The 26,246-nt window shown below is 49.0% G+C and overlaps 1 protein-coding gene and 1 pseudogene across 1 annotated transcript; both read right to left on the reverse strand.

Moving 5' to 3' along the window:
• Nucleotides 1-10,184: 10,184 nt before the first annotated feature.
• On the reverse strand, nt 10,185-11,815 carry LOC109740206 (uncharacterized; annotated as a pseudogene).
• Nucleotides 11,816-12,127: 312 nt separating this feature from the next.
• Nucleotides 12,128-18,174, reverse strand: LOC109740199 (uncharacterized). Its single transcript, XM_020299237.4, has 6 exons — nt 17,589-18,174; nt 14,398-15,054; nt 13,544-14,026; nt 13,060-13,232; nt 12,500-12,680; nt 12,128-12,415 (listed from the first exon to the last, which is right to left on the reverse strand). Exons 1-6 carry the CDS (start codon nt 18,045-18,047, stop codon nt 12,326-12,328), a joined length of 2,043 nt encoding a protein of 680 aa, XP_020154826.1. The 5' UTR covers nt 18,048-18,174; the 3' UTR covers nt 12,128-12,325.
• Nucleotides 18,175-26,246: the final 8,072 nt, after the last annotated feature.

Here is a 26,246-nt window from a genome sequence, read left to right on the forward strand (position 1 = left end):
GGGATCTGGATACCCATGTTGGCTCCCACATGTTCCACGATGATCTCATCGGATGAACCACGGTGTCGAGGATTCAATCAATCCCGTATACAATTCCCTTTGTCAATCGGTATGTTACTTGCCCGAGATTCGATCGTCGGTATCCCAATACCTTGTTCAATCTCGTTACCGGCAAGTCTCTTTACTCGTTCCGCAATGCATGATACCGTGACTAACGCCTTAGTCACATTGAGCTCATTATGATGATGCATTACCGAGTGGGCCCAGAGATACCTCTCCGTCACACGGAGTGACAAATCCCAGTCTCGATCCGTGCCAACCCAACAGACACTTTCGGAGATACCCGTAGTGCACCTTTATAGTCACCCAGTTACGTTGTGACATTTGGCACACCCAAAGCACTCCTACGGTATCCGGGAGTTGCACGATCTCATGGTCTAAGGAAAAGATACTTGACATTGGAAAAGCTCTAGCAAACGAAACTACACGATCTTGTATGCTATGCTTAGGATTGGGTCTTGTCCATCACATCATTCTCCTAATAATGTGATCCCGTTATCAATGACATCCAATGTCCATAGTCAGGAAACCATGACTATCTGTTGATCAACGAGCTAGTCAATTAGAGGCTTACTAGGGACACGTTGTGGTCTATGTATTCACACATGTATTACGATTTCCGGACAATACAATTATAGCATGAACAATAGACAATTACCATGAATAAAGAAATATAATAATAACCATTTATTATTGCCTCTAGGGCATATTTCCAACAGTCTCCCACTTGCACTAGAGTCAATAATCTAGTTACATTGTGATGAATCGAACACCCATTGCGTCCTGGTGTTGATCATGTTTTGCTCTAGGGAGAGGTTTAGTCAATGGATCTGCTACATTCAGGTCCGTATGTACTTTACAAATATCTATGTCTCCATTTTGAACACTTTCACGAATGGAGTTGAAGCGACGCTTGATATGCCTAGTCTTCCTGTGAAACCTGGGCTCCTTCGCAAGGGCAATGGCTCCAGTGTTGTCACAGAAGAGAGTCATCGGGCCCGACGCATTGGGAATCACCCCTAGGTCGGTAATGAACTCCTTCATCCAGACTGCTTCCTGTGCTGCCTCCGAGGCTGCCATGTACCCCGCTTCACATGTAGATCCCGCCACGACGCTTTGCTTGCAACTGCACCAGCTTACTGCTCCTCCATTCAAAATATACACGTATCCGGTTTGTGACTTCGAGTCATCCAGATCTGTGTCGAAGCTAGCGTCGACGTAACCCTTTACGACGAGCTCTTCGTCACCTCCATAAACGAGAAACATATCCTTAGTCCTTTTCAGGTACTTCAGGATATTCTTGACCGCTGTCCAGTGTTCCATGCCGGGATTACTTTGGTACCTTCCTACCAAACTTACGGCAAGGTTTACATCAGGTCTGGTACACAGCATGGCATACATAATAGACCCTATGGCTGAGGCATAGGGGATGACACTCATCTTTTCTCTATCTTCTGCCGTGGTCGGGCATTGAGCCGTGCTCAATTGCACACCTTGCAATACAGGCAAGAACCCCTTCTTGGACTGATCCATATTGAACTTCTTCAATATCTTGTCAAGGTATGTACTCTGTGAAAGACCAATGAGGCGTCTCGATCTATCTCTATAGATCTTGATGCCTAATATATAAGCAGCTTCTCCAAGGTCCTTCATTGAAAAACACTTATTCAAATAGGCATTTATACTTTCCAAGAATTCTATATCATTTCCCATCAATAATATGTCATCCACATATAATATGAGAAATGCTACAGAGCTCCCACTCACTTTCTTGTAAACACAGGCTTCTCCATAAGTCTGTGTAAACCCAAACGCTTTGATCATCTCATCAAAGCGAATGTTCCAACTCCGAGATGCTTGCACCAGCCCATATATTGAGCGCTGGAGCTTGCATACTTTGTTAGCATTCTTAGGATCGACAAAACCTTCCGGCTGCATCATATACAACTCTTCCTTAAGGAAGCCGTTAAGGAATGCCGTTTTGACGTCCATCTGCCATATCTCATAATCATAGTATGGGGCAATTGCTAACATGATTCGGACGGACTTCAGCTTCGCTACGGGTGAGAAAGTCTCATCGTAGTCAACCCCTTGAACTTGTCGATAACCCTTAGCGACAAGTCGAGCCTTATAGATGGTCGCATTACCATCCGCGTCCGTCTTCTTCTTAAAGATCCATTTGTTTTCTATGGCTCGCCGATCATCGGGCAAGTCAGTCAAAGTCCATACTTCGTTTTCATACATGGATCCTATCTCGGATTTCATGGCTTCTAGCCATTTGTCGGAATCCGGGCCCGCCATCGCTTCTTCATAGTTCGAAGGTTCACCGTTGTCTAACAACATGATTTCCAGGACAGGGTTGCCGTACCACTCTGGTGCGGAACGTGTCCTTGTGGACCTACGAAGTTCAGTAACTTGATCTGAAGCTTCATGATCATCATCATTAACTTCCTCCCCAGTCGGTGTAGGCACCACAGGAACATTTTCCCGCGCTGCGCTACTTTCCGGTTCGGAAGGGGTGACTATCACCTCATCAAGTTCCACTTTCCTCCCACTCGAGGTAGAAGGTAGAAGGTATACCCAATGGTTTTCTTAGGGTATCCTATGAAGACGCATTTTTCCGACTTGGGTTCGAGCTTTTCAGGTTGAAGTTTCTTGACATAAGCATCGCATCCCCAAACTTTTAGAAACGACAGCTTAGGTTTTTTCCCAAACCATAATTCATACGGTGTCGTCTCAACGGATTTCGACGGAGCCCTATTTAAAGTGAATGCGGCAGTCTCTAAAGCATAACCCCAAAATGAGAGCGGTAAATCGGTAAGAGACATCATAGATCGCACCATATCCAATAGAGTGCGATTACGACGTTCGGACACACCATTTCTCTGAGGTGTTCCAGGCGGCGTGAGTTGTGAAACTATTCCACATTTCCTTAAGTGTGCACCAAACTCGTGACTTAAATATTCTCCACCACGATCTGATCGTAAGAATTTTATTCTCCTGTCACGTTGATTCTCAACCTCACTCTGAAATTCCTTGAACTTTTCAAAGGTTTCAGACTTGTGTTTCATTAGGTAGACATACCCATATCTACTTAAATCATCAGTGAGAGTGAGAACATAATGATATCCTCCGCGAGCCTCAACACTCATTGGACCACACACATCGGTATGTATGATTTCCAATAAGTTGGTTGCTCGCTCCATTGTTCCGGAGAACGGAGTCTTGGTCATCTTACCCATGAGGCATGGTTCGCATGTGTCAAATGATTTGTAATCAAGAGACTCCAAAAGTCCATCTGCATGGAGCTTCTTCATGCGCTTGACACCAATGTGACCAAGGCGGCAGTGCCACAAGTATGTGGGACTATCGTTATCAACTTTACATCTTTTGGTATTCACACTATGAACATGTGTAACATCACGTTCGAGATTCATCAAAAACAAACCATTGACCAGCGGGGCATGACCATAAAACATATCTCTCAAATAAATAGAACAACCATTATTCTCGGATTTAAATGAGTAGCCATCTCGAATTAAACGAGATCCAGATACAATGTTCATGCTCAAAGCTGGCACTAAATAACAATTATTGAGGTTTAAAACTAATCCCGTGGGTAGATGCAGAGGTAGCGTGCCGACGGCGATCACATCGACCTTGGAACCATTCCCGACGCGCATCGTCACCTCGTCCTTCGCGAGTCTCCGTTTATTCCGTAGTTCCTGTTTTGAGTTACAAATATGAGCAACCGCACCGGTATCAAATACCCAGGAGCTACTACGAGTACTGGTAAGGTACACATCAATTACATGTATATCACATATACCTTTGGTGTTGCCGGCCTTCTTCTTGTCCGCTAAGTATTTGGGGCAGTTCCGCTTCCAGTGACCACTTCCCTTGCAATAAAAGCACTCAGTCTCGGGCTTGGGTCCATTCTTTGACTTCTTCCCAGTAACTGGTTTACCGGGCGCGGCAACTCCCTTGCCGTCCTTCTTGAAGTTCTTCTTGCACTTGCCCTTCTTGAACTTAGTGGTTTTATTCACCATCAACACTTGATGTTCTTTTCTGATCTCTACCTCAGCTGATTTCAGCATTGAATATACCTCAGGAATGGTCTTTTCCATCCCCTGCATATTGAAGTTCATCACAAAGCTCTTGTAGCTTGGTGGAAGCGACTGGAGGATTCTGTCAATGACCGCGTCATCCGGGAGATTAACTCCCAGCTGAGACAAGCGGTTGTGCAACCCAGACATTCTGAGTATGTGCTCACTAACAGAACTATTCTCCTCCATTTTACAGCTGAAGAACTTGTCGGAGACATCATATCTCTCGACCCGGGCATGAGCTTGGAAAACCAATTTCAGCTCCTCGAACATCTCATATGCTCCATGTTTCTCAAAACGCTTTTGGAGACCTGGTTCTAAGCTGTAAAGCATGCCGCACTGAACGAGGGAGTAATCATCAGCACGCTGCTGCCAAGCGTTCATAACGTCTTGGTTCTCAGGGATTGGTGCTTCACCTAGCGGTGCTTCTAAGACATAATCTTTCTTGGCTACTATGAGGATGATCCTCAGGTTCTGGACCCAGTCCGTATAGTTGCTACCATCGTCTTTCAGCTTGGTTTTCTCTAGGAACGCGTTGAAATTGAGGACAATGTTGGCCATTTGATCTACAAGACATAGTGTAAAGATTTTAGACTAAGTTCATGATAATTAAGTTCATCTAATCAAATTTTCTAATGAACTCCCACTCAGATAGACATCCCTCTAGTCATCTAAGTGATACATGATCCGAATTTAACTAGGCCGTGTCCGATCATCACGTGAGACGGACTAGTCAAGATCGGTGAACATCTCCATGTTGATCGTATCTTCTATACGACTCATGCTCGACCTTTCGGTCCTCCGTGTTCCGAGGCCATGTCTGTACATGCTAGGCTCGTCAAGTCAACCTAAGTGTATTGTGTGTGTTCCGAGGCCATGTCTGTACATGCTAGGCTCGTCAACACCCGTTGTATTCGAACGTTAGAATCTATCACACCCGATCATCACGTGGTGCTTCGAAACAACGAACCTTCGCAACGGTGCACAGTTAGGGGGAACACTTTTCTTAAAATTATCATAAGGGATCATCTTACTTACTACCGTCGTTCTAAGCAAATAAGACGCAAAAACATGATAAACACCACATGCAATCAAATAGTGACATGATATGGCCAATATCATTATGCTCCTTTGATCTCCATCTTCGGGGCACCATGATCATCTTCGTCACCGGCATGACACCATGATCTCCATCATTGTGTCTTCATGAAGTCGTCACGCCAACGATTACTTCTACTTCTATGGCTAACGCGTTTAGCAACAAAGTAAAGTAAATTACATGGCGTTATTCAATGACACGCAGGTCATACAAAATAATAAAGACAACTCCTATGGCTCCTGCCGGTTGTCATACTCATCGACATGCAAGTCGTGATTCCTATTACAAGAATATGATAAATCTCATACATCACATATATCATTCATCACATCTTCTGGCCATATCACATCACATAGCACTTGCTGCAAAAACAAGTTAGACGTCCTCTAATTGTTGTTGCAAGTTTTTACGTGGTTTGTAGGTTTCTAGCAAGAACGTTTTCTTACCTACGTATGACCACAACGTGATTTGCCAATTTCTATTTACCCTTCATAAGGACCCTTTTCATCGAATCCGTTCCGACTAAAGTAGGAGAGACAGACACCCGCTAGCCACCTTATGCAACTAGTGCATGTCAATCGGTGGAACCTGTCTCACGTAAGCGTACGTGTAAGGTCGGTCCGGGCCGCTTCATCCTACAATGCCGCCGAAACAAGAAACGACTAGTAGCGGCAAGAAGAATTGGCAAACTCAACGCCCACAACTGCTTTGTGTTCTACTCGTGCATAGTAACTACGCATAGGCCTGGCTCATGATGCCACTGTTGGGAATCGTAGCATAATTTTAAAATTTTCCTACGCTCACCAAGATGCATCTATGGAGTATACTAGCAACGAGGGGAAAGGAGTGCATCTACATACCCTTGTAGATCGCGAGCGGAAGCGTTCCAATGAACGTGGATGACGGAGTCGTACTCGCCGTGATTCAAATCACCGATGACCGAGTGCCGAACGGACGGCACCTCCGCGTTCAACACACGTACGGTGCAGCGACATATCCTCCTTCTTGATCCAGCAAGGGGGAAGGAGAGGTTGATGGAGATCCAGCAGCACGACGGCGTGGTGGTGGATGTAGCGGGTCTCGGCGGGGCTTCGCCGAGCTTCTGCGAGACGGAGAGGTGTAGCAAGGGAGGAGGGAGGCGCCCAAGGCTGTGTATCTGCTGCCCTCCCTCCCCCCCTTTATATAGGCCCCCTGGGAAGGGGGGGCCGGCCAGGGATCCCATCTGGATGGGGGGCGGCGGCCAGGGGGGATGACTTACCCCCCAAGGCAAGTGGGGCGCCCCCTTGCCCTAGGGTTTCCAACCCTAGGCGCAAGGGGAAGGCCCATGGGGGGGCGCCCAGCCCACTAGGGGCTGGTTCCCTTCCCACTTCAGCCCACGGGGCCCTCCGGGATAGGTGGCCCCACCTGGTGGACCCCCGGGACCCTTCCGGTGGTCCCGGTACAATACTGGTAACCCCCGAAACTTTCCCGGTGGCCGAAACTTGACTTCCTATATATAATTCTTCACCTCCGGACCATTCCGGAACCTCTCGTGATGTCCGGGATCTCATCCGGGACTCCGAACAACTTTCGGGTTTCCGCATACACATATCTCTACAACCCTAGCGTCACCGAACCTTAAGTGTGTAGACCCTACGGGTTCGGGAGACATGCAGACATGACCGAGACGCCTCTCCGGTCAATAACCAACAGCGGGATCTGGATACCCATGTTGGCTCCCACATGTTCCACGATGATCTCATCGGATGAACCACGGTGTCGAGGATTCAATCAATTCCGTATACAATTCCCTTTGTCCATCGGTATGTTACTTGCCCGAGATTCGATCGTCGGTATCCCAATACCTTGTTCAATCTCGTTACCGGCAAGTCTCTTTACTCGTTCCGCAATGCATGATATCGTGACTAACGCCTTAGTCACATTGAGCTCATTATGATGATGCATTACCGAGTGGGCCCAGAGATACCTCTCCGTCACACGGAGTGACAAATCCCAGTCTCGATCCGTGCCAACCCAACAGACACTTTCGGAGATACCCGTAGTGCACCTTTATAGTCACCCAGTTACGTTGTGACGTTTGGCACACCCAAAGCACTCCTACGGTATCCGGGAGTTGCACGATCTCATGGTCTAAGGAAAAGATACTTGACATTGGAAAAGCTCTAGCAAACGAAACTACACGATCTTTTATGCTATGCTTAGGATTGGGTCTTGTCCATCACATCATTCTCCTAATAATGTGATCCCGTTAGCAATGACATCCAATGTCCATAGTCAGGAAACCATGACTATCTGTTGATCAACGAGCTAGTCAATTAGAGGCTTACTAGGGACACGTTGTGGTCTATGTATTCACACATGTATTACGATTTCCGGACAATACAATTATAGCATGAACAATAGACAATTACCATGAACAAAGAAATATAATAATAACCATTTATTATTGCCTCTAGGGCATATTTCCAACAAGAATGGCCAGAGCATTTGAAGAGTCTGATTGAACAATCACTGGGCAGTCCGAATACTGAATGGCCAGTGCCATACCCTGCATAATAGCATGAATTTCCGCTTCCAGAGCATCATTACAGTGGAAAATGTACCTGTATGGCGCAAAAATCGTAGACCCGTTCTCCCTGCGAAGCACCATGCCAATCGAAGCGCGACCATCCTGGCATGAGAATGAACCGTCTACCGACAACGCAACCCAACCCATAGGCGGAGGAGGCCAAGGCGTGAGGGATTCTGTAGTTTTTACACACTTTGGCCGACTGTCCTCATACAACGGCAAATCTTCCTTTTGACGATTTCCTCCATGCTATAGTTCCTTACCAAATTCATTGACTTATAATAACTGTCAAGATAATCCACAGTTACCTCTACTGGGGTCTCATTCTTCCCGTGTGTTATATCATTTCAGAGTTGCCAAATACGCCAGATCGTCATAATTACCAAGTCCCTAGTCTTGTCCGAACATTTTGAAAGTAGCTGCAGTACCCAGTCCTTACCAAAGTCCACTAGTAGTGAGTCATCAGGCAAGGGCCAAATTGCACGTAAGCCCTCCCAAACACGTCGGGCGTGCATGCATGAAAACTGCTTTTAATCTCCGCTCCACAAATAGGACATGATCTCTGTATATGAATACGACGATGCGCTTTGCCTAGATTAGTTGCCAATGCACCCGTCGCCGTCTTCCATGCCATAATACGCATCTTGAGTGGAACATTAGATTTCCAAATCGAATTCCAAATCAATCTGTCGCCGTCCGGTCTAGTACTGCATGCGCCCCCTGAATGCATCTCATCATGCTAGTTTTGTAGTTGGTTGCTCTCCTTCTGCTCCTTGTATCAGGCGTTTGGGGTTGCATCCCCGTTCTTCTCTCTCTTTTTTCTATGTTGTTTGTTTGATATTGTTGTTTGTAATCCTAACTGGTTGATGGCTATATTAGTTCAAGAGAGCAACTAGTTAACGAGCGCTCCTTCGGGAGCCTCGCAACGATCAGCGCCACTTGACGCGCTCTCAGCCATTCGTCACGTGTCGCGCTCTGGGCGCTTCCTCCAGATTTTATTTTTTTATTTTTTTCACACGCGTTTTCGGCTTTTTAAACGGGTTTTTTTCGGGTTTTTCGATGTTTTGGTTTTCCACCGGTCTTCCTTGGCTTTTCAATCAAAAAAATTTTGAAATTTTTTTTTGCGTTTTTTTTCCTTTCGCGAGAGTCACGGTTTTGCTTCCGTGAGAGGCACGGTTTTGCTTTCGCGAGAGTCATGACCGTGCCTCTCGAAAACGAAAAAAAAGTATTTTCTGTTTTTTTTTCGCGAGAGTCACGGTTTTGCTTCCGTGAGAAGCACTGGTGTGCTTTCGCGAGAGTCGCGGTCGTGCCTCTCGGAAACGAAAAAAAAACACGCTTTTTTCTTTCGCGAGAGTCACGGTTTTGCTTCCGCGAGAGGCACGGTTGTGCTTTCGCGAGAGTCACAGCCGTGCCTCCCGGAAAGGGAAAAAACGCGTTTTCTATTTTTTTTCCTTTCGCGAGAGTCACGGTTTTGCTTTCGCAAGAGGCACGGTTGTGCTTTCACGAGAGTCACGGTCATGCCTCTCGGAAAGGGAAAAAACGCGTTTCCTGTTTTTTTTATTTCGCGAGAGTCACGATTTTGCTTCCGCAAGAGACACGGTTTTGTTTCTGCAAGAGACACGGTTGTGCTTTAACGAGAGTCAAGGCCGTGCCTCCTCAGAAACGAAAAAAAAAACATGTTTTCTCTTTTTTTTTCTTCCGCAAGAGTCACTATTTTGCTTCCGCGAGAGGTACGGTTGTGATTTCGTGAGAGGCACGGGCGTGCCTCTTTCGAAAAGGAAAAAAAAGCCGTGCTCCCGGTTCGGCTTTTTGTCCGGCTTTTTTGTCAAGAAAAAAGTTCATCAAAACCTATCAACATGGGATCTAGTTTTGAAGATCTCGACGCGAGGAATCCAACAGTGAAAGCGGTTCCATATTTGGACGCACGGTTTGAGAGATAAAACGTTTTGAATAAACAGATCTACGAAAAAAGGGAAAACTACCAGGTTGCGACAAGTGGCTCACAACCAGGGGAATTATAGTGATCTTTGCAACCACGACTCTTCGATTAGTGATTTTGTTAATTCAAAGTCGGGTTAGGTTTGAGAATTTTCTCGGGCTGGGCCGATTCCTTTCCCTCTAGAAAGCAAAAGAAAAAAAAATCCAACAATTGTTTAATCCAATCCCAAAAGTAGGACCTCTCCGTTCACTATAATTTGAGGCTTGAGCGATAAAATGGCCCTGCCCCTTTCATCATAAACCGAACATGCATGCATGATATCGCCGGTTCTCTCAAACAATTCGAGGAATTAATCCAAGCTAACGATTTCCATCAAGTATTACACGCATCCATTAGAATTTTTAGCGTGGCTCAGAAACGAGGGATTCGTCGGCGTCGCCTCCCCGTATCAGGCTCTGGCTCGCTGTCATCGCCGGGGATGGTGGCGTTGACGTTGAGCTCGTAGACGGTGAACTTCTTCTCCTCCCTTGCCGTGGTGCAGTTGACGTACCCGGACGCCAGCCGGAACTCCCCGGTGCCGCCGACCACCGCCAGCTCCCTCTCCTTCTTGGACGCGTCGTGCCGGCCCTCCACGACGATGGTGCTCCCGTCGTACTCCCCGCCAGTGAGCAGCATCACCATGTTCACCAGGTACACCGGGTGCCGCATGGACGCCAGCATGGCGGTGCCCTGCGCGCGGCCTGCCTGCTTGGACGACGAGCTCCGGTTCTGGGTGAGGGAGTCGTCGAACGCGTACGTCTCCCCGAAGTAGTGCTCCGGCGGCATGGACGGGTTCATGGGGCCGGCGCCCTTGACGATGAGCACCACCCTCTGGCCCGGCGGGCCGAAGACGTTGTGCATGTACATGCGTAGGAGAATCTGGCGCGCGTCGTCGGCGATGGATGCGGCGGCGAGGGCTAGAACGACGGCGGCGGCAAGGAGCAGGCGGTGTCTGGCCATTGGCGGTGTCGTTGAGCGTGTGATTTGAGAGCAGCTAGGCTAGGAAGCCGAAATGACAAGTTGTGGTTAGGCTGCTCGCTGCTCACAGGTGGGAGTAGTATGTTCAGGTTCTTGACGCGTAACAAAAAAGTACTAGTAGCGAGTTAATCACGTACTACGCGAGGTGCGCAAGTTTTTAACTCGGCCAAGGCCTGAAAGCTACGCACCGCATCGTGTTCTCTTCCAATTCCAAATCGACTGATCCTAAAACCAGCAAAACCAGTACAGTATTTATTTTTGTGGGAGAGATGTTCGGTTTTACAAGTGGCGACAATGGCAGACTTGTTCTAGGAATCAGCGGACAAACGGACCGACATGTTCCTGCTGCCCTCGGCGGCGGCCGGCCAGCCCCATCCATGACGACGACCAGGAGCAGCGCCGTCCGGCACCGTCGCGTGCACGTCCAGCTCCAGCACCATGTACACCGCTGACACGTCCTCGGCCGTCCTCCACACCACGTGCCCGGTGGCCCGCCGGAGCTGCCCCGTCCCGCCGACCACCGCGAGCTCCCTCACCTCCTGGGAGATGTCGTCGCGGCCGGCGATGACAAGGGTGCTCCCGTTGTACGGCCCCTCGGTGATACCACCGTCACTCTCACCGCCAGCACGGGGACGTCCATGGCGGCCAGCACGTACGTGCCCTGTGCCCGGCCGACGGCCTTCGACGTCAGGCTAGGGCCCTCCGTCAGGAGGTCGTCGATCACCGCGGTGTCACCGAAGTAGCTCCCCGGCATGGACGGGTGCGGCGGGCCCTGGCCCCTGACGACCCGCACCGCTGTCTGCCCCGGCCCGCCGTGCATGTACAAGTGTAGGTGCACGAGGCGGCAACGGGCGGCGGAGGACGGCACGGCCAGGAGTTGAGCGACGGCGACCGAGAGGAGTAGGAGCAGGTGGGGCTTTGCAGTGGAAGTAGCCATTGTTATGATGGGTTGGACAAAGCCGAGATTGCAGGCTTAATTGCGGAGTATTTGTGGCGTACTAGCTCGTAGGAACAGAAGAATTGAATACGAACAGAACAGAAGATGAACCATCCCTGTCTGACGAAAAAAATGAATACTAACAGTACTAGCTGCTTCAGCGTCCAGACTCTTTCAGAGTAAAATATGAGCACGAAAAATGCACACAAGAAAAAGCAATTTGTTTGTTCGATATATGCTTCCTCACCGAGATCGAGAGCTACCCATTGAGCCTGGCCGTCAGCTGAAAACTACTCTCTAATACCAGCAGCTTGGAGCACTGCAATTTAGCCGATGCTAATCCTCTGTTCTAGCTGAGACTAACAGCACAGATTCCTAGCGCTATTAACAGAAACTGCCCTTATCGCGCAAATGAAAGCCTTCACAACACAAGCTATTCCAGTTTACTCAGATCATCCCACGAGCACATAAAATTCTTCGGACCGACAAAAAAAGAAGAGCCAAAACTTATGTCAAATCTGACTTACATATGCCTATAGCAACAGACAAATCAATACAATCAAAAATGGTATTACATGGTACACATGGGGACAGGTTGCTAACTACGGGGAACGTCGAGCGCGGTGGAGTCATTGAGCACCTTGCGGGCACGCCAGTAGATAGCATTTGATGTTTCTGATGTTCCCACCTGTTTACATAATACAAATGTCTCAAATGTTCCCACCTGCAGGTAAACGAGGAAACGAGAGTCACTGCCAATATGTAACCATACCGTCAACTCCATATTGTAGTACTTCCTCCATAGTTCCCTTTCTTGTGGATAGATGCTGATTGCTGAATCATAGAGCTTGCGTGCGTTTACGAGGCCATCATTGTTTCCGACTGCAAGGTTAGCTTCCAGCTCTATGCAGAACTGGAAGAACTTAAGACTGGGGCGCGGTAAAGCCAAAAATCTGCATGGACACGTGAGTGTCAGAAACATGCCCCCTCAATGTCACATACAACCCACTGCATGAACCGATCTTGGGTCTCCCAACAACGAAATATCGACTAAACTCATCTCTGTTAGACCTTCAATGCATGAGTTAATTGTAATGAAAGGGGACAATGAAGACTGATAATACATCTGAACTAAGTACAAGAAATATTTCTGAAGGAACCTCTCTGCACTTGTGACAATATCTAAAACCGTTAATTCATAGCATGTTAGGCTCAATGTCAAAACACTGAGAAATTGCTAGAAATGCTCTGCTCACTTCACTCATGTAATGAGCATGGCAACTCAACATTAGCATTGCAAATGGTATCACTGAAGGACCATTAATTTCATACCTCTTATACATTTTCCTAGCTTGCTTAATACCATCTTTCTGCAAAACCCATCCGACAAAAGCTGAAGAGACTGAAGCTCCACAATCACTCCCACCAGCTGAACTTAATGATAGCATTGCACATTTCACCAGCTTTTCGAAATATATCTTTTCATGAGAAAACAATTTCATCGCCTGCAATGCAATTACAAGCAATTTCATCACATTTACAGACAAGTAGTCCAATCAGTTTAACAATATGTAAGATGTTGACATAGAAAGTAAAACGCATATCAATGAGACAAATGAAAGAGAAGACAAAGAGCATATGCCATACTAAAGTTGATATAAAAGTATTCAACCCATAACCATAATCACACATCCACACTAGAACAGAGGAGCAAAAATTAATTTTTTGGTAGGATAGGTCCAGAGACAACGGAATAAATTTCTGGAAACTAGAGAGCCATGATCATTAGGAAAGCACGAGATAAGGCTAGACATACCGTATGCCAGAGTCCCTCGGCCTTGGTTATGGATAACTTCGGAAGTACAATATTAAATAAATCAAACAGAGAACTTAGATTCTCCTCACTAAAGGAAGCACTGCCGGTAGCAGTAGCAAGTGACTTTATCTCTATAGAAGCTCTCAAGTTCCACAGATTTGCAGCCTGTGAAAGAGGACCACTGCAGAGCTTTTCTGCGAGATTCTTAGCTTCCTCCAATCTTTCAGGTGCTTCCTCCGACCTTCCTAGTTTCAAACAAAGTGAGACATATTGGCAGGCAAGATCCTCGGAGAGACATCCACACGATTCAGCATTTTCAAAAACTTTCAGTATAGCTGAAGTAAATTCTGAAGCATCAAAATCAGCATCATGGAATAATGAGATGGAGTCCTCTCTGTCTGAGAATACAACACCCAACCAGAAGTTTGCATACAGGGAGTACATTTTGGAAGTAGGCAACTTTCTGACAGCTTCATCATACACCTAGAATCAAAGACACGTATTAAGCACGTTCAAAATATTGTGTTCAATGAGCAATCGGTGACACTGATATCTTGGGAAAAAAATACTGTGAGACGGTGTATCAAAATCGGCGCTGTTTGTGCTGAGTTTAAGGGGCTACTAGCTATAGGGTAAGCAATCTTTTGACCAACACTTACCATGAACATCAACTTAGCACTAATCAAGTCATGGGCAAAACTACCATCCAGCAAGCATTTCATTACAGGAACAGATGGCCAAGGCACAATAATCAACAAGTATGTGCCTTTTTCATCCAAAGGAATTCCAAAAGATTTACTTTCTAATAATTTGTGATGGAGAATAAGTAATAAAGTGATGGCATAATTTTTCACCTGAATTGATTTGTTAAGCTTATTCAATACAGCTTCCTTTTTATTCAAAGTACTGGAATTAATGGAGTCACTAAGCTGAAGCCTAGCGAGCCAATCCCAGTAGTCCTCATTATGAGAGAAATCTTTCTTCAGGTCATCCATGACCTCCAACCTCAGCTCTTCAGAATGTGCCAGCTCAACACTATTTAATATCTCCAAAATTTTCTTCCTCAAGGTTAAGCTTGACGGAAGAGCTTCCATAGCACCATGATAAATTGTTCGAATGATTAACACTCCTTGCTGCCAAAATAGATCTTCCTTGTCCTCCAAAGCAACATCCTCCAAGCCAGACTCCTTGGGACTGTCACCTTGTTCATCAAGTGACATGAACAATCCTTTGTTCTCCTCTTTCCACTGACCCGAATCATCACTACTTTTTTGCAGTGTCTTCACATCCTCCCCAAGAGCTACCTTTCGAGCCTTAAGCTTGTTAAGGTAGGTAAGCTCCATACGAAGATATTCAATCCACATATCTTCAGATTCTGGACAAGATCTGAGACCACTCTGCATAAGTGCACGTGCTGCAGCAACATTCAAGTTCTGATCAAATTCCCACGCTGCTGCATACATCCAAAGCCCAGGAACCTTGGGATGGTAACGAATGGCTTGCGCCATAACCTGCAAATAAAACAACAAACATGAGAATACTAACATTAATACTAAGTTAGTCCCGCATTTAACAGTTTTATATCTTGCGCTGGACCACAAAATGAATCTTTACAAATCCATTTATCTTATCAACAGTCACCAACGCAAAATGCAACTATAAGCAGGCACAAAAGAACAAGAAAATCTCCTAACCTTTATGGTTTTGATAGACTCTAACCTAAATCTTATTGCAGACACTCAACAAACGACTGGCATATAAAGAACATGAAAACCCCAGCCTTTTGTCAATTAATGGCGCAAAATACACATCACATTTCTTAATCAAATACATACCCCTACATGGTGACCTCATAGCGCCACAAAACTTCTTATAAGCTTACATGATAATCCGAAATGAAACACGCCACAATCATTTCCACTACAGCTTTCTTGTCTTATCCCTCCCGGGGAATGCATACAGAAATCCTCAAACTGATGCGGCAACACCTAATAGGTGATTATTCACCAAATCTGGATCCATGAACAATTGCTGCACCTATCATGTGAAGTATTCATCCCATTATTACCACATCTATCCCTGTATCCGCCCCAGCAACCACCGCCAAGATAGCTGCCAGCACTACCACTGCCCCATGGTCCACCTCCATAATCCATAGCTAGTGGTACAGGGGTTTAACTTTTGGCTCAAGATGTCCCTACGCCTATTCTAGGAAAACCTTCACCCAAATTCAACTTTCTCAAAAACTTCTTGGTAATATGCACATTACTGCTGAGATTCGGAACCCCAGATGGCACCCTTGTAACCCCACCTTGTTTGGGAGGCAAATCAGGGTACTCGTCATTAACCAGGAAACATTATTGGGCAGCAACAACTGTTTACCAGCTTGTAGAGGGCAAACTTTCAGTATATGCCATTCTAAATCAGTAAGGTGATGACCACTTTCAGAACTCAACCGGCACCTTAATCAATTTCATGCACGCCTGGAACTAGCAGTTGAATTTCCCAGTCTAATGTATAGCAATTGGACGCATAAGGCAATTTACCTGGCATAAATATTCACCCAAAATTACAACGCGCACCCTACTTGACACTAAATTTCTAAGCTCACCAATCCAGAGTGCTCAGAAGGCCATCTCAACTTTCCGAAGTTTCCAAGCATAAACAAATGTTTGTGCCCATCCCAAAATCACATAGTTTCAAGCATGGACAAAAAAAAACAGGCTGTAGCACCTATATAGCACTTTGGACGAGCTCCCGCTACGGCGATGCGGTTTCTACTGCTACTGCAGCTACGCCCACTGAAGCACCTCTAACCTCTGCTAAATACCATAGCAGTTGGAGGAGCTTAGCGCCGCTATTCCAAATTTGCCAGTCAGGGTGCTAGAAAAGAAGCCCACGCCAGTTTCCATCATGCAGCAGCCCAAAACCCAATCCATAAACCAGTATCAATGATTAGAAAGCCTAGACTAGCCATTCTCCTCTCTTCTCCACCCAAAAGACTGCGGAGTCTGAGGCGGCTGCATACTGCAGCTGCTTTAGTGAACACCATATTTATCGGTTTACGAATTTACATCTCTATAAATATACTAAGCTCCCTACAAATGTAGCTCTCTGGTAGTCTGGTGCATCGTGGATGGATTAGACGAGTGGGTCCCAGTAAGAGTGTGTTTGTTGTTTTTAGCAGCTTAGATCCAGATATTGGGAAGGCTTTTGGTAGGCTGCATCCCTCAAACAGGCCCGCGTGGTGCAAAAAAAAACGTGTTTGATACCATACATGGGGCCTGGCTCACACGCTCACAAACCTGAAAGCAGCCCAGAACCTGGCTCGCTAGGAACGCTCGAATCGACCGTTTCCAGCGAGCTAGGCTGAGTCGAGCACAAAAGGGGACACGGCATACGTTGCGTTGCGGGGAGGAATAGGCGCGGAGATGGCGCGAAATCTAGCATCACCCCCCTCCCACACACACACACACACACACACACATTTACTCGCTCACCTCTAGCGCTAGGACAAACCCAACCTCAGTTCTTGGCACCAGCGGCAGCGAATCAGATCAGCGGAAGTGACGGCGAAGGCGGTGATTTCAATCTTCGGCAGCAGGACCTGCTTCTCCCCGTCATCTTCTACTCCGTCTTGTCCTCCTCGTGTCATCTAAATGTGCTGAAATTCCCCATTTCCAGACCATATATGACATGTTTTTTCTACAATCCACTAGATAGTTTAGATTCCCCTAGCCTGCTATAGCTATTATAGCTTCTGGGGAAGGCCACCGCTAAACTATTTAGCCCGCTACTTGATACCTTGAACTTTTCAAGTCAAGAACAAGAGCAACTCAGCGGCGATGAAAATCAAGCATTACGAACCCCAATCATAACCCCTCACTGTATGTGCCCACGCTGCAGCCCTAAATATTACAATTTCCCACAAATTAGTTGCTGCACGAAGAGCGCTACATAGAAAAGCTGACAACTTTGATCCTCTTCGACACAACTAAGCACTATTTGATGCCGTATTGTGGACAGGTAAGTATTTGATGCCTACCTGCTTCATCCGGCCGTGGCCCTTCTGGCGGCAGAACTCGAGGTAGCGGAACCAGAGGTCGAGGTCGCCCTTGAACCTGACGGTGGCCATCCTGTAGACGTCGAGGACGCGGAGGACTCCCGCGAAGTCGGAGATGGACTTGGCCCACTTCTTCTTCCTCTTCTTCCTCTTTTTGCCATCCTCGTTCGTGTCGTTGTCCTCGTCGGAGTGGGTAGGGTTAGGCGTGGCGCGTATGATGGCGCGCTTGCGCAGGTCCCGGAGCGCGTCGACGCGGAGCAGGTAGGCGATGTAGTCGAGGAAGTCGGCCTTGCGCGGGGAGTGACGGCGGAGGCGGAACTCGAAGTCGCGGCGGCGGCGCACGACCTCGGCGAGCTCGGCGCGGGTGAAGAGGCCCCGGCGCTCGAGGTCGTCGAGCTCATCGGACATCCGCTCGAGGCGGTACTGCACCGTGTCCGCCATCTCGGCGCCGGCGGGGTGGAGCTGATGCTAGGGTTTAGGGTTTTGGTTGCGGCGTGGAGGAGGGGAGGAGAGGGAAGAGCTGCCACGGCAACGAGGAGAGGGTAGAGAAAAGAGAGAGGGGGTGGTCGCGCCGTCGCTGTGGGAGAGGGGATGGTGTGCGTTGAGCGGGCTGCTGGGCCGACACAACGCAAGTTGGGTCAAACTTCGGGCCCTTTGTGGGTTATGCTATCGGGCTGGTCACTTGAGGTCATTCTTGTTCTAAAATTTGTCTCAAAAAAAAATCTTGTTCGCAAATCCTCTATAACATTAAGCTCCCTAGTTCACCTTAAAAAAAACTAAGCTCCCTAGTTTTAAAAAGCACACATTCAATTGAGGTCTTCAATTAGAATTTGGTCACCCGATTTTAACCGGGTCAACAATTTCTCAAAGCTCTCTCATTCAATTCTTTATACTATACACCATGCTTTCTAATTTTTAAGCCCTCACAATTAATTGGGTCTTCAATTTAGGATTGGTTCAGCCGATTTTGATCGGGTCAATAATTTCCCAAGAAGCTCTCCCATGCAATTCTTTTAGTTCTATATGTTCTCTAATTTTGAAGCACTTTCATTCAGTTGACGTAATCAATTTTGGATTTGGTTTACGATTTTGACAGAACCAATAATTTTTCAAATCAGTCAGCAACAATCCCTATAATATTAATCCGGTGCACCTTCCCACCACATAGACAAAATAAAGCAATCATGTGATATTGTAATATCAATATAGAACATGCAGCCATCGATGCAGAAATTTTCCTATATAAATATACTCTCTCCCGCCGTGGCACTACTGCCCGAGGGGGCGACACAGCGATGGCGCGGATCGGTGCAGCCACAGGGATGTGACGCCCCCGATTCAATCATACACTAATCATGCACGCAAACGTGTACGATCAAGATCAGGGACTCACGGGAAGATATCACAACACAACTCTAAAACATAAATAAGTCATACAAGCATCATAATACAAGCCAGGGGCCTCGAGGGCTCGAATACAAGTGCTCGATCATAGACGAGTCAGCGTAAGCAACAATATCTGAGTACAGACATAAGTTAAACAAGTTTGCCTTAAGAAGGCTAGCACAAACTGGGATACAGATCGAAAGAGGCGCAGGCCTCCTGCCTGGGATCCTCCTAACTACTCCTGGTCGTCGTCAGCGGGCTGCACGTAGTAGTAGGCACATCCGGTGTTGTAGGAGTCGTCGTCGACGGTGGCATCTGGCTCCTGGGCTCCAGCATCTGGTTGCGACAACCAGGTAGAAAGGAAGGAGGAAAAGAGGGAGAAAAGCAACCGTGAGTACTCATCCAAAGTACTCGCAAGCAAGGAGCTACACTACATATGCATGGGTATATGTGTAAAGGGCCATATCGGTGGACTGAACTGCAGAATGCCAGAATAAGAGGGGGATAGCTAATCCTGTCGAAGACTACGCTACTGGCAACCTCCATCTTGCAGCATGTAGAAGAGAGTAGATTGAAGTCCTCCAAGTAGCATCGCATAGCATAATCCTACCCGGCGATCCCCTCCTCGTCGCCCTGTTAGAGAGCGGTCACCGGGTTATATCTAGCACTTGAAGGGTGTGTTTTATTAAGTATCTGGTTCTAGTTATCATAAGGTCAAGGTACAACTCCGGGTCGTCCTTTTACCGAGGGACACGGCTATTCGAGTAGATAAACTTCCCTGCAGGGGTGCACCACATAACCCAACACGCTCGATCCCATTTGGCCGGACACACTTTCTTGGTCATGCCCGGCCTCGGAAGATCAACACGTCGCAACCCCACCTAGGCTCAACAGAGAGGTCAGCACGCCGGTCTGGGCCCATCGCCCATTGCACACCTGCATGTTGCGTACGCGGCCGGAAGCAGACCTAGCCCCCTTAATACAAGCGCGAGCTTACGGTCCAATGCGGCGTGCGCCACTCAGTTGCTGACGTCAAAAAGAGCTTCGGCTGATACCACGACGCCGAGTGCCCATAATTGTTCCCGCGTAGTTGGTTAGTGCGTATAGACCAAATGGCGAGACTCAGATCAAATACCAAGATCTCGTTAAGCGTGTTAAGTATCCGCGAACGCCGACCAGGGCCAGGCCCACCTCTCTCCTAGGTGGTCTCAACCTGCCCTGTCGCTCCACCACAAAGTAACAGTCGGGGGCCGTCAGGAACCCAGGCCCACCTCCACCGGGATGGAGCCACCTGTCCTTTCAGCCCCCTCATCAGAATCACTTGCGGGTACTCAACGAGCCGACCCGACTTTAGTCACCACATGTGTCATGTATATAAAGTATACAATATATACCCGTGATCACCTCCCGAAGTGATCACGGCCCAGTAGTATAGCATGGCAGACGGACAAGAGTGTAGGGCCACTGATGGAACACTAGCATCCTATACTAAGCAGTAGGATAGCAGGTAAGGGTAACAACTGTAGCAACAATGACATGCTATGCAGCAGAATAGGATTAACCGAAAGCAGTAACATGCTACACTACTCTAATGCAAGCTGTATAGAGAAGAATAGGCGACATCTAGTGATCAAGGGGGGGGCTTGCCTGGTTGCTCTGGCAAGAAGGAAGGGTCGTCAACATCGTAGTCGAACTGGGGGTCGCCGGCAGTCTCGGGGTCTACTAGAAAGAAGTAACGGAGGGGGAACACAATAAATAACAGAGCAATCAAGCATCATAAAGTGTAAAGTGGCATTACGAGGTGCTAGAGGTGACCTAACGTAGTAGTAGGTGCTACTGGCGAAGGGGGGAAACATCCGGGAAAGTATTCCCGGTGTTTGACATTTTCGAACAGATGAACCGGAGGGGAAAAGTTGCGTGTTTGCTATGCTAGGGATGTGTGGCGGATGAACGGGCTACGTATTCGGATTCGTCTCGTCGTTCTGAGCAACTTTCATGTACAAAGTTTTTTCATCCGAGTTACGGATTAAAAGATATGATTTTCAAAAGAATTTATTAATTTCTGGAATTTAATTAATTATTTAATTTAATTCGAAATTGGATTTATGACATCAGCATGATGTCATGCTGACGTCAACAGGGGTTGACTGGTTAACCTGACCAGGGGGTCCCACTGGTCAGTGACACATATTAATTAAACATATTAATTAACCTAATCAGGATTAATTAGGGGTGGGCCCCATTGTCATTGACTGATTAATTAATTAACTAACAGTTTAATTAGTTTAGTTATCTGATTAATTAGACATAATTATTTTACTTAATTAATTAAGTAATTATTTAATATTTTTACTTATTATTATTATTTAAATTCTTTTTTTTGTTATTAAACGTTCTGGAGTGTGGGCCCCCATGTCATAGGCACAGGGGCCATAGCGGGCGTGGGGCGTGTGGGCGCCAGCCCGAACGGGCGCCCGCCCAGGCCAACAACAGGGCGCCGGAGCGACGCGGTGAGGGGGGCGCGACCGGCATGAGCCATCGGCCCGGCGAGCAGGGGAGGCGGGCCGGAGCAGGGCGGCGCAGCCAGGCTGGAGGTGGTGGCGCGGGGGCGCGCACGAGGGGTTGCGACCGTGTGCGGGAATGGCGGGGCGCGGGGCACCTGTCGCGGCACCGGCGGGCAGCACGCACAGGCTGCGGCTGTGGCGAGGGCAGAAGCGAGGGGCGAGGACGACGCGTCGGAGCTGCAACGCGGCTAGCTGAGCGGCGGGGCGACGCGGGGTCGCGCGACGGAGCCAAACAAGGGCCACGGCGCGCGAGGACGACATGGCGCGTAGGTGTGCGCGGGAGAGTGGCGTGGCCTTCACGGGGCACGGCGAGGGGGAACACACCGCGGGCGCGTCGAGCATGCAGGGGGGCGGATGCCGGGTCGCTGGCAACAGAAGGGGGAAGGGGAAGATGGAGGCCGACGGCCTCACCAGCGTTGGAGGGGAGGGGGTCGTTATGGCTCGGGGTCGGCCGACGAGGAGGAGATGAGGAGGCGAGGCGACGATGTAGGGCGACGGGGCACGGCCTCGGCTTGATGGGGTCGACGTAGTTCCGGCGGCGGCGGGTCGATCCCGCGAGGGAGAGGTGCGGGAGGTCTGGCGACGGCAGCGGGCATCCCGGCGACGCCGAGGTGCGGCGGGGTGGCGCGTCGCATTGGCGTCAGCGAGGTCGGGGCACGGTTGCCCCGATCCCGATCCATACGGGGGAGGAAGGAGAGGAGTGGGGGCGAGTGGGGGTAGGTTAGGGTTACGGTGGGAGGGGAGTGGGTTAGTAGGCAGGGGGTGGGCCGGTGTAACACCCTGAGAATCATGCTACAGTAACCCCCTGTGATTAAGCTAATCATGTTGCTAAACAGGGCTTGATCACATTTGAATCACCTTCCTTTCAAACTCCTAGCTCAAACTTCAAATATAATTAAAGTGAAAAATAAAAGTTTTCAAAAATTCAAACAAAAATGTTCAGTGGGTGCTAAATAATACACTGGTAATTATGGTGGAGAAAACACATTTTTATAAAATGTCTAAATACTTTTAAATGAAATAAAACAGAAAAGGGAATAAGCAAATAAAGAGAAAACAGAAAACAGAACCCAGGCAGAGAAAAAGAAAAAAAAGGGGAAAAAGGCCCGCTTCCCCCCCACTGCCCCCCGGCCCAAACTGGGCCGCCGCCGCGCCCCCGGCCCAGCCCACCTCCTCCCTCGCCCTTCCCTGTTCCCCCGACCGGGTCGGAACAGGGGCGCGCTGCCGCCCGACCCCCTCGCCGGCACCGACGCCGGAGGGGATAAGGTCGCCAGCTCCCCCGCCTCCTCGGGCCTCCCTCCCACTCACCCTGCTCTCCCTCTCGGCCCCCGCGCCTCCCTCTTCCCTCCCCGGATCCGCGCCGCTCTCCTCTGCCCCACGCCCGACGCGCTCGCCGCCGTTCCCGTCGTTCACGCGGCCACCGTGCCCCACTCGCCACCTCGCCGTGTCGTACGACGTCGCCGCCCTCGACTACACCCCCTCCGCCTCTCCGTCGAAGCTCGGAGCCACTACAACGACCTCTCCGAGCTCGCCTTCATCTTCGGACGCCGGCGACCCCCTTCTTCCCCGGCGACGACCTGCTGCTACTAAGCCACCCACGGGCCTTTCTTGCGCCGCGCGGTGAGCTCCTCTACCTCCTCCCCCTCTCCGTTAGCTCGCTCGCGCTCCGTAGCTGCTTCCCCGCGCGCGCCCGAACGCCACGCCGCGGAGCTCGCCGCCGGCGTGTCTCCGGTGACCAAATGGTCACGGGCGTTGGCCCGCTAGCCCGACCGCACCGAGCCGCACCCGCCTAGGTAGTTAGTTCGGCCGTTCGCGCGCTCTAGCGTAGCTTCCGTCGGGCACCCGTAGCACCTCGCCGCCGGCGAGTTCATAGCGCTCGTCTCCGGCCGTTCCAGCCCCTCCGACCACCGCCGTTGGACGCGTGACGTCGAGCCGCGTCGAACGAGCCAAGCCCCGCCCCCGCAAACCCACTGTGGGCGAAACCCGAAGCACACCCGCGCATCGCCGCCGCGTTGGAGCTCGCCGGAGCCCCTCTCCGGTGCCCTGCCGACGTGGCCGGCCGGGCCCCCCCTGGCTCACCGCCAGTGGCCCCCACGGGCCCCAGTTGACTGGGTTGACCCAGTCAACTGCTGACTGGGCAGGCCCAGTCACTGACATGCGGGCCCCGCCGCAAAATTTAAAAAAAAGAAAAGAAAAAGAAAATGTTTTATAAATAAAAATAATTAGTTTAAATAATCTCTCACTGACAGGTGGGCCCATTAGTTAATTAACTAAAAGTTAATTAGTTTAATCCTCTGTTAACCCACTGTCTATGACAGGTGGGTCCCCCTTGTCAGTTTGACCAGTCAACCCGGACTGTTGACCGCTGACGTCACTCATACGTCATGCTGACGTCATATCCCTTTTTCTGTTAATTAAATAATTCCAGAAATTCAAATAAACTTTGAAAATTCATATCTTTTAAACCGTAACTCGGATGAAAATGTTTTCTATATGAAAGTTGCTCAGCACGACGAGACGAATCCGAATACGCAGTCCGTTCGTCCACCACACCTCCCTAACCTATCGAACTAGCAACTTTCCCCCTCCGGTCCGTCTGTCCGAAAACGTGAAACATCGGGAATACCTCCCGGATGTTCCCCCCCCTTCACCGGTACCACCTACTGTCGCGTTAGGACACCCCTAGCACCGCTCACTGTCATGTCACGCATCGTCATGCTTATGTTTGCATTGTATTTACTGTTTCTTCCCCCTCTTCTCTCCGGTAGACTACGAGACCGACACTGCTGCTGCCCAGTTCGACTACGGAGTCGACGACCCCTCCTACTTGCCAGAGCAACCAGGCAAGCCCCCCCCTTGATCACCAGATATCGCCTACTCTCCTCTATACTGCTTGCATTAGAGTAGTGTAGCATGTTACTGCTTTTCGATATCCTATTCTGATGCATAGCCTATCCTTGCTACTACTGTTGATACCTTTACCTGCAATCCTACATGCTTAGTATAGGATGCTAGATTTCCATCAGTGGCCCTACATTCTTGTCCGTCTGCTGTGCTACACTATCGGGCCGTGATCACCTGGGCGGTGATCGCGGGTATATACTTATATACTATATACATGACACATGTGATGACTAAAGTCGGGTCGGCTCGTAGGAGTACCCGCAAGTGGATCTTTGTGGCGGAGCGACAGGGCAGGTTGAGACCGCCTAGGTAAGAGGTGGGCCTGGCCCTGGTCGGCGTTCGCGAATACTTAACACGCTTAACGAGATCTTGGTATTTGATCTGAGTCTGGCCATTTGGTCTATACGCACTAACCATCTACGTGGGAGTAGTTATGGGTATCCCGACGTCGTGGTATCAGCCGAAGCTCTTTTGACGTCAGCGACTGAGTGGCGCGCGCCGTGTTGGACCGCTTTGACGTAACCACCGTGATCGTGTGGGTTGCTAGGTCTGCTCGCGGCCGCGTTCGCAACGTGCAGGTGTGCTTAGGGCGATGGGCCCAGACCCCTGCGCGCATAGGTTTAGACCGGCGTGCTGACCTCTCTGTTGAGCCTAGGTGGGGCTGCGACGTGTTGATCTTACGAGGCCGGGCATGACCCAGGAAAGTGTGTCCGGCCAAATGGGATCGAGCGTGTTGGGTTATGTGGTGCACCCCTGCAGGGAAGTTTATCTATTCGAATAGCCGTGTCCCTCGGAAAAAGGACGACCCGGAGTTGTACCTTGAGCTTATGACAACTAGAACTGGATACTGAATAAAATACACCCTTCCAAGTGCCAGATACAACCCGGTGATCGCTCTCTAATAGGGCGACGAGGAGGGGATTGCCGGGTAGGATTATGCTATGCGATGCTACTTGGAGGACTTCAATCTACTCTCTTCTACATGCTGCAAGATGGAGATGACCAGAAGCATAGTCTTCGACAGGACTAGCTATCCCCCTTTTAATTCTGGCATTCTGCAGTTCAGTCCACTGATATGCCCCTTTACACATATACCCGTGCATATGTAGTGTAGCTCCTTGCTTGCGAGTACTTTGGATGAGTACTCACGGTTGCTTCTCTCCCTCTTTTTCCCCCTTTCCTTTCTATCTGGTTGTCGCAACCAGATGTTGGAGTCCAGGAGCCAGACGCCACCGTCGACGACGACTCCCACGGCACTGGAGGTGCCTACTACTACGTGCAGGCCGCTGACGACGACCAGGAGTAGTTAGGAGGTCCCAGGCAGGAGGCCTTGCCTCTTCGATCGTTGCTACTTTTGTGCTAGCCTTCTTAAGGCAAAACTTGTTTAACTTATGTCTGTACTCAGATATTGTTGCTTCCGCTGACTCGTCTGTGATCGAGCACTTGTATTCGAGCCCTCGAGGCCCCTGGCTTGTATTATGATGCTTGTATGACTTATTTATGTTTTAGAGTTGTGTTGTGATATCTTCCCGTGAGTCCCTGATCTTGGTCGTACACATTTGCGTGCATGATTAGTGTACGGTCAAATCGGGGGCGTCACAAGTTGGTATCAGAGCCGACTGCCTGTAGGAAACCCCTTTCCACACTCCTTGGCCGAAGTCGAGTCTAGACATTATAAAAACTTTTACTAACATGGCTGTGTGTCTTACGGGCCCACGTCGCCATTGGGTGGTACTAGGATCTTTTACTCCTCGACCTTTACTCTGGGACTCTGAACTCTCTTCTA

Source organism: Aegilops tauschii, chromosome 2 (genome assembly GCF_002575655.3).
Source record: "Aegilops tauschii subsp. strangulata cultivar AL8/78 chromosome 2, Aet v6.0, whole genome shotgun sequence".
Lineage (NCBI taxonomy): Eukaryota > Viridiplantae > Streptophyta > Magnoliopsida > Poales > Poaceae > Aegilops > Aegilops tauschii.

Coding starts and splice junctions, on each gene's coding strand:
- LOC109740199 (XM_020299237.4), bottom strand. CDS start 18,047: ATGGCGGACACGGTGCAGTACCGCCTCGAGCGGATGTCCGATGAGCTC. Junction 14,027..14,397: donor AGCTTAACAAATCAATTCAG/GTGAAAAATTAT, acceptor CTTTGATTCTAG/GTGTATGATGAAGCTGTCAG. Junction 12,416..12,499: donor ACTACAATATGGAGTTGACG/GTATGGTTACAT, acceptor TTATGTAAACAG/GTGGGAACATCAGAAACATC.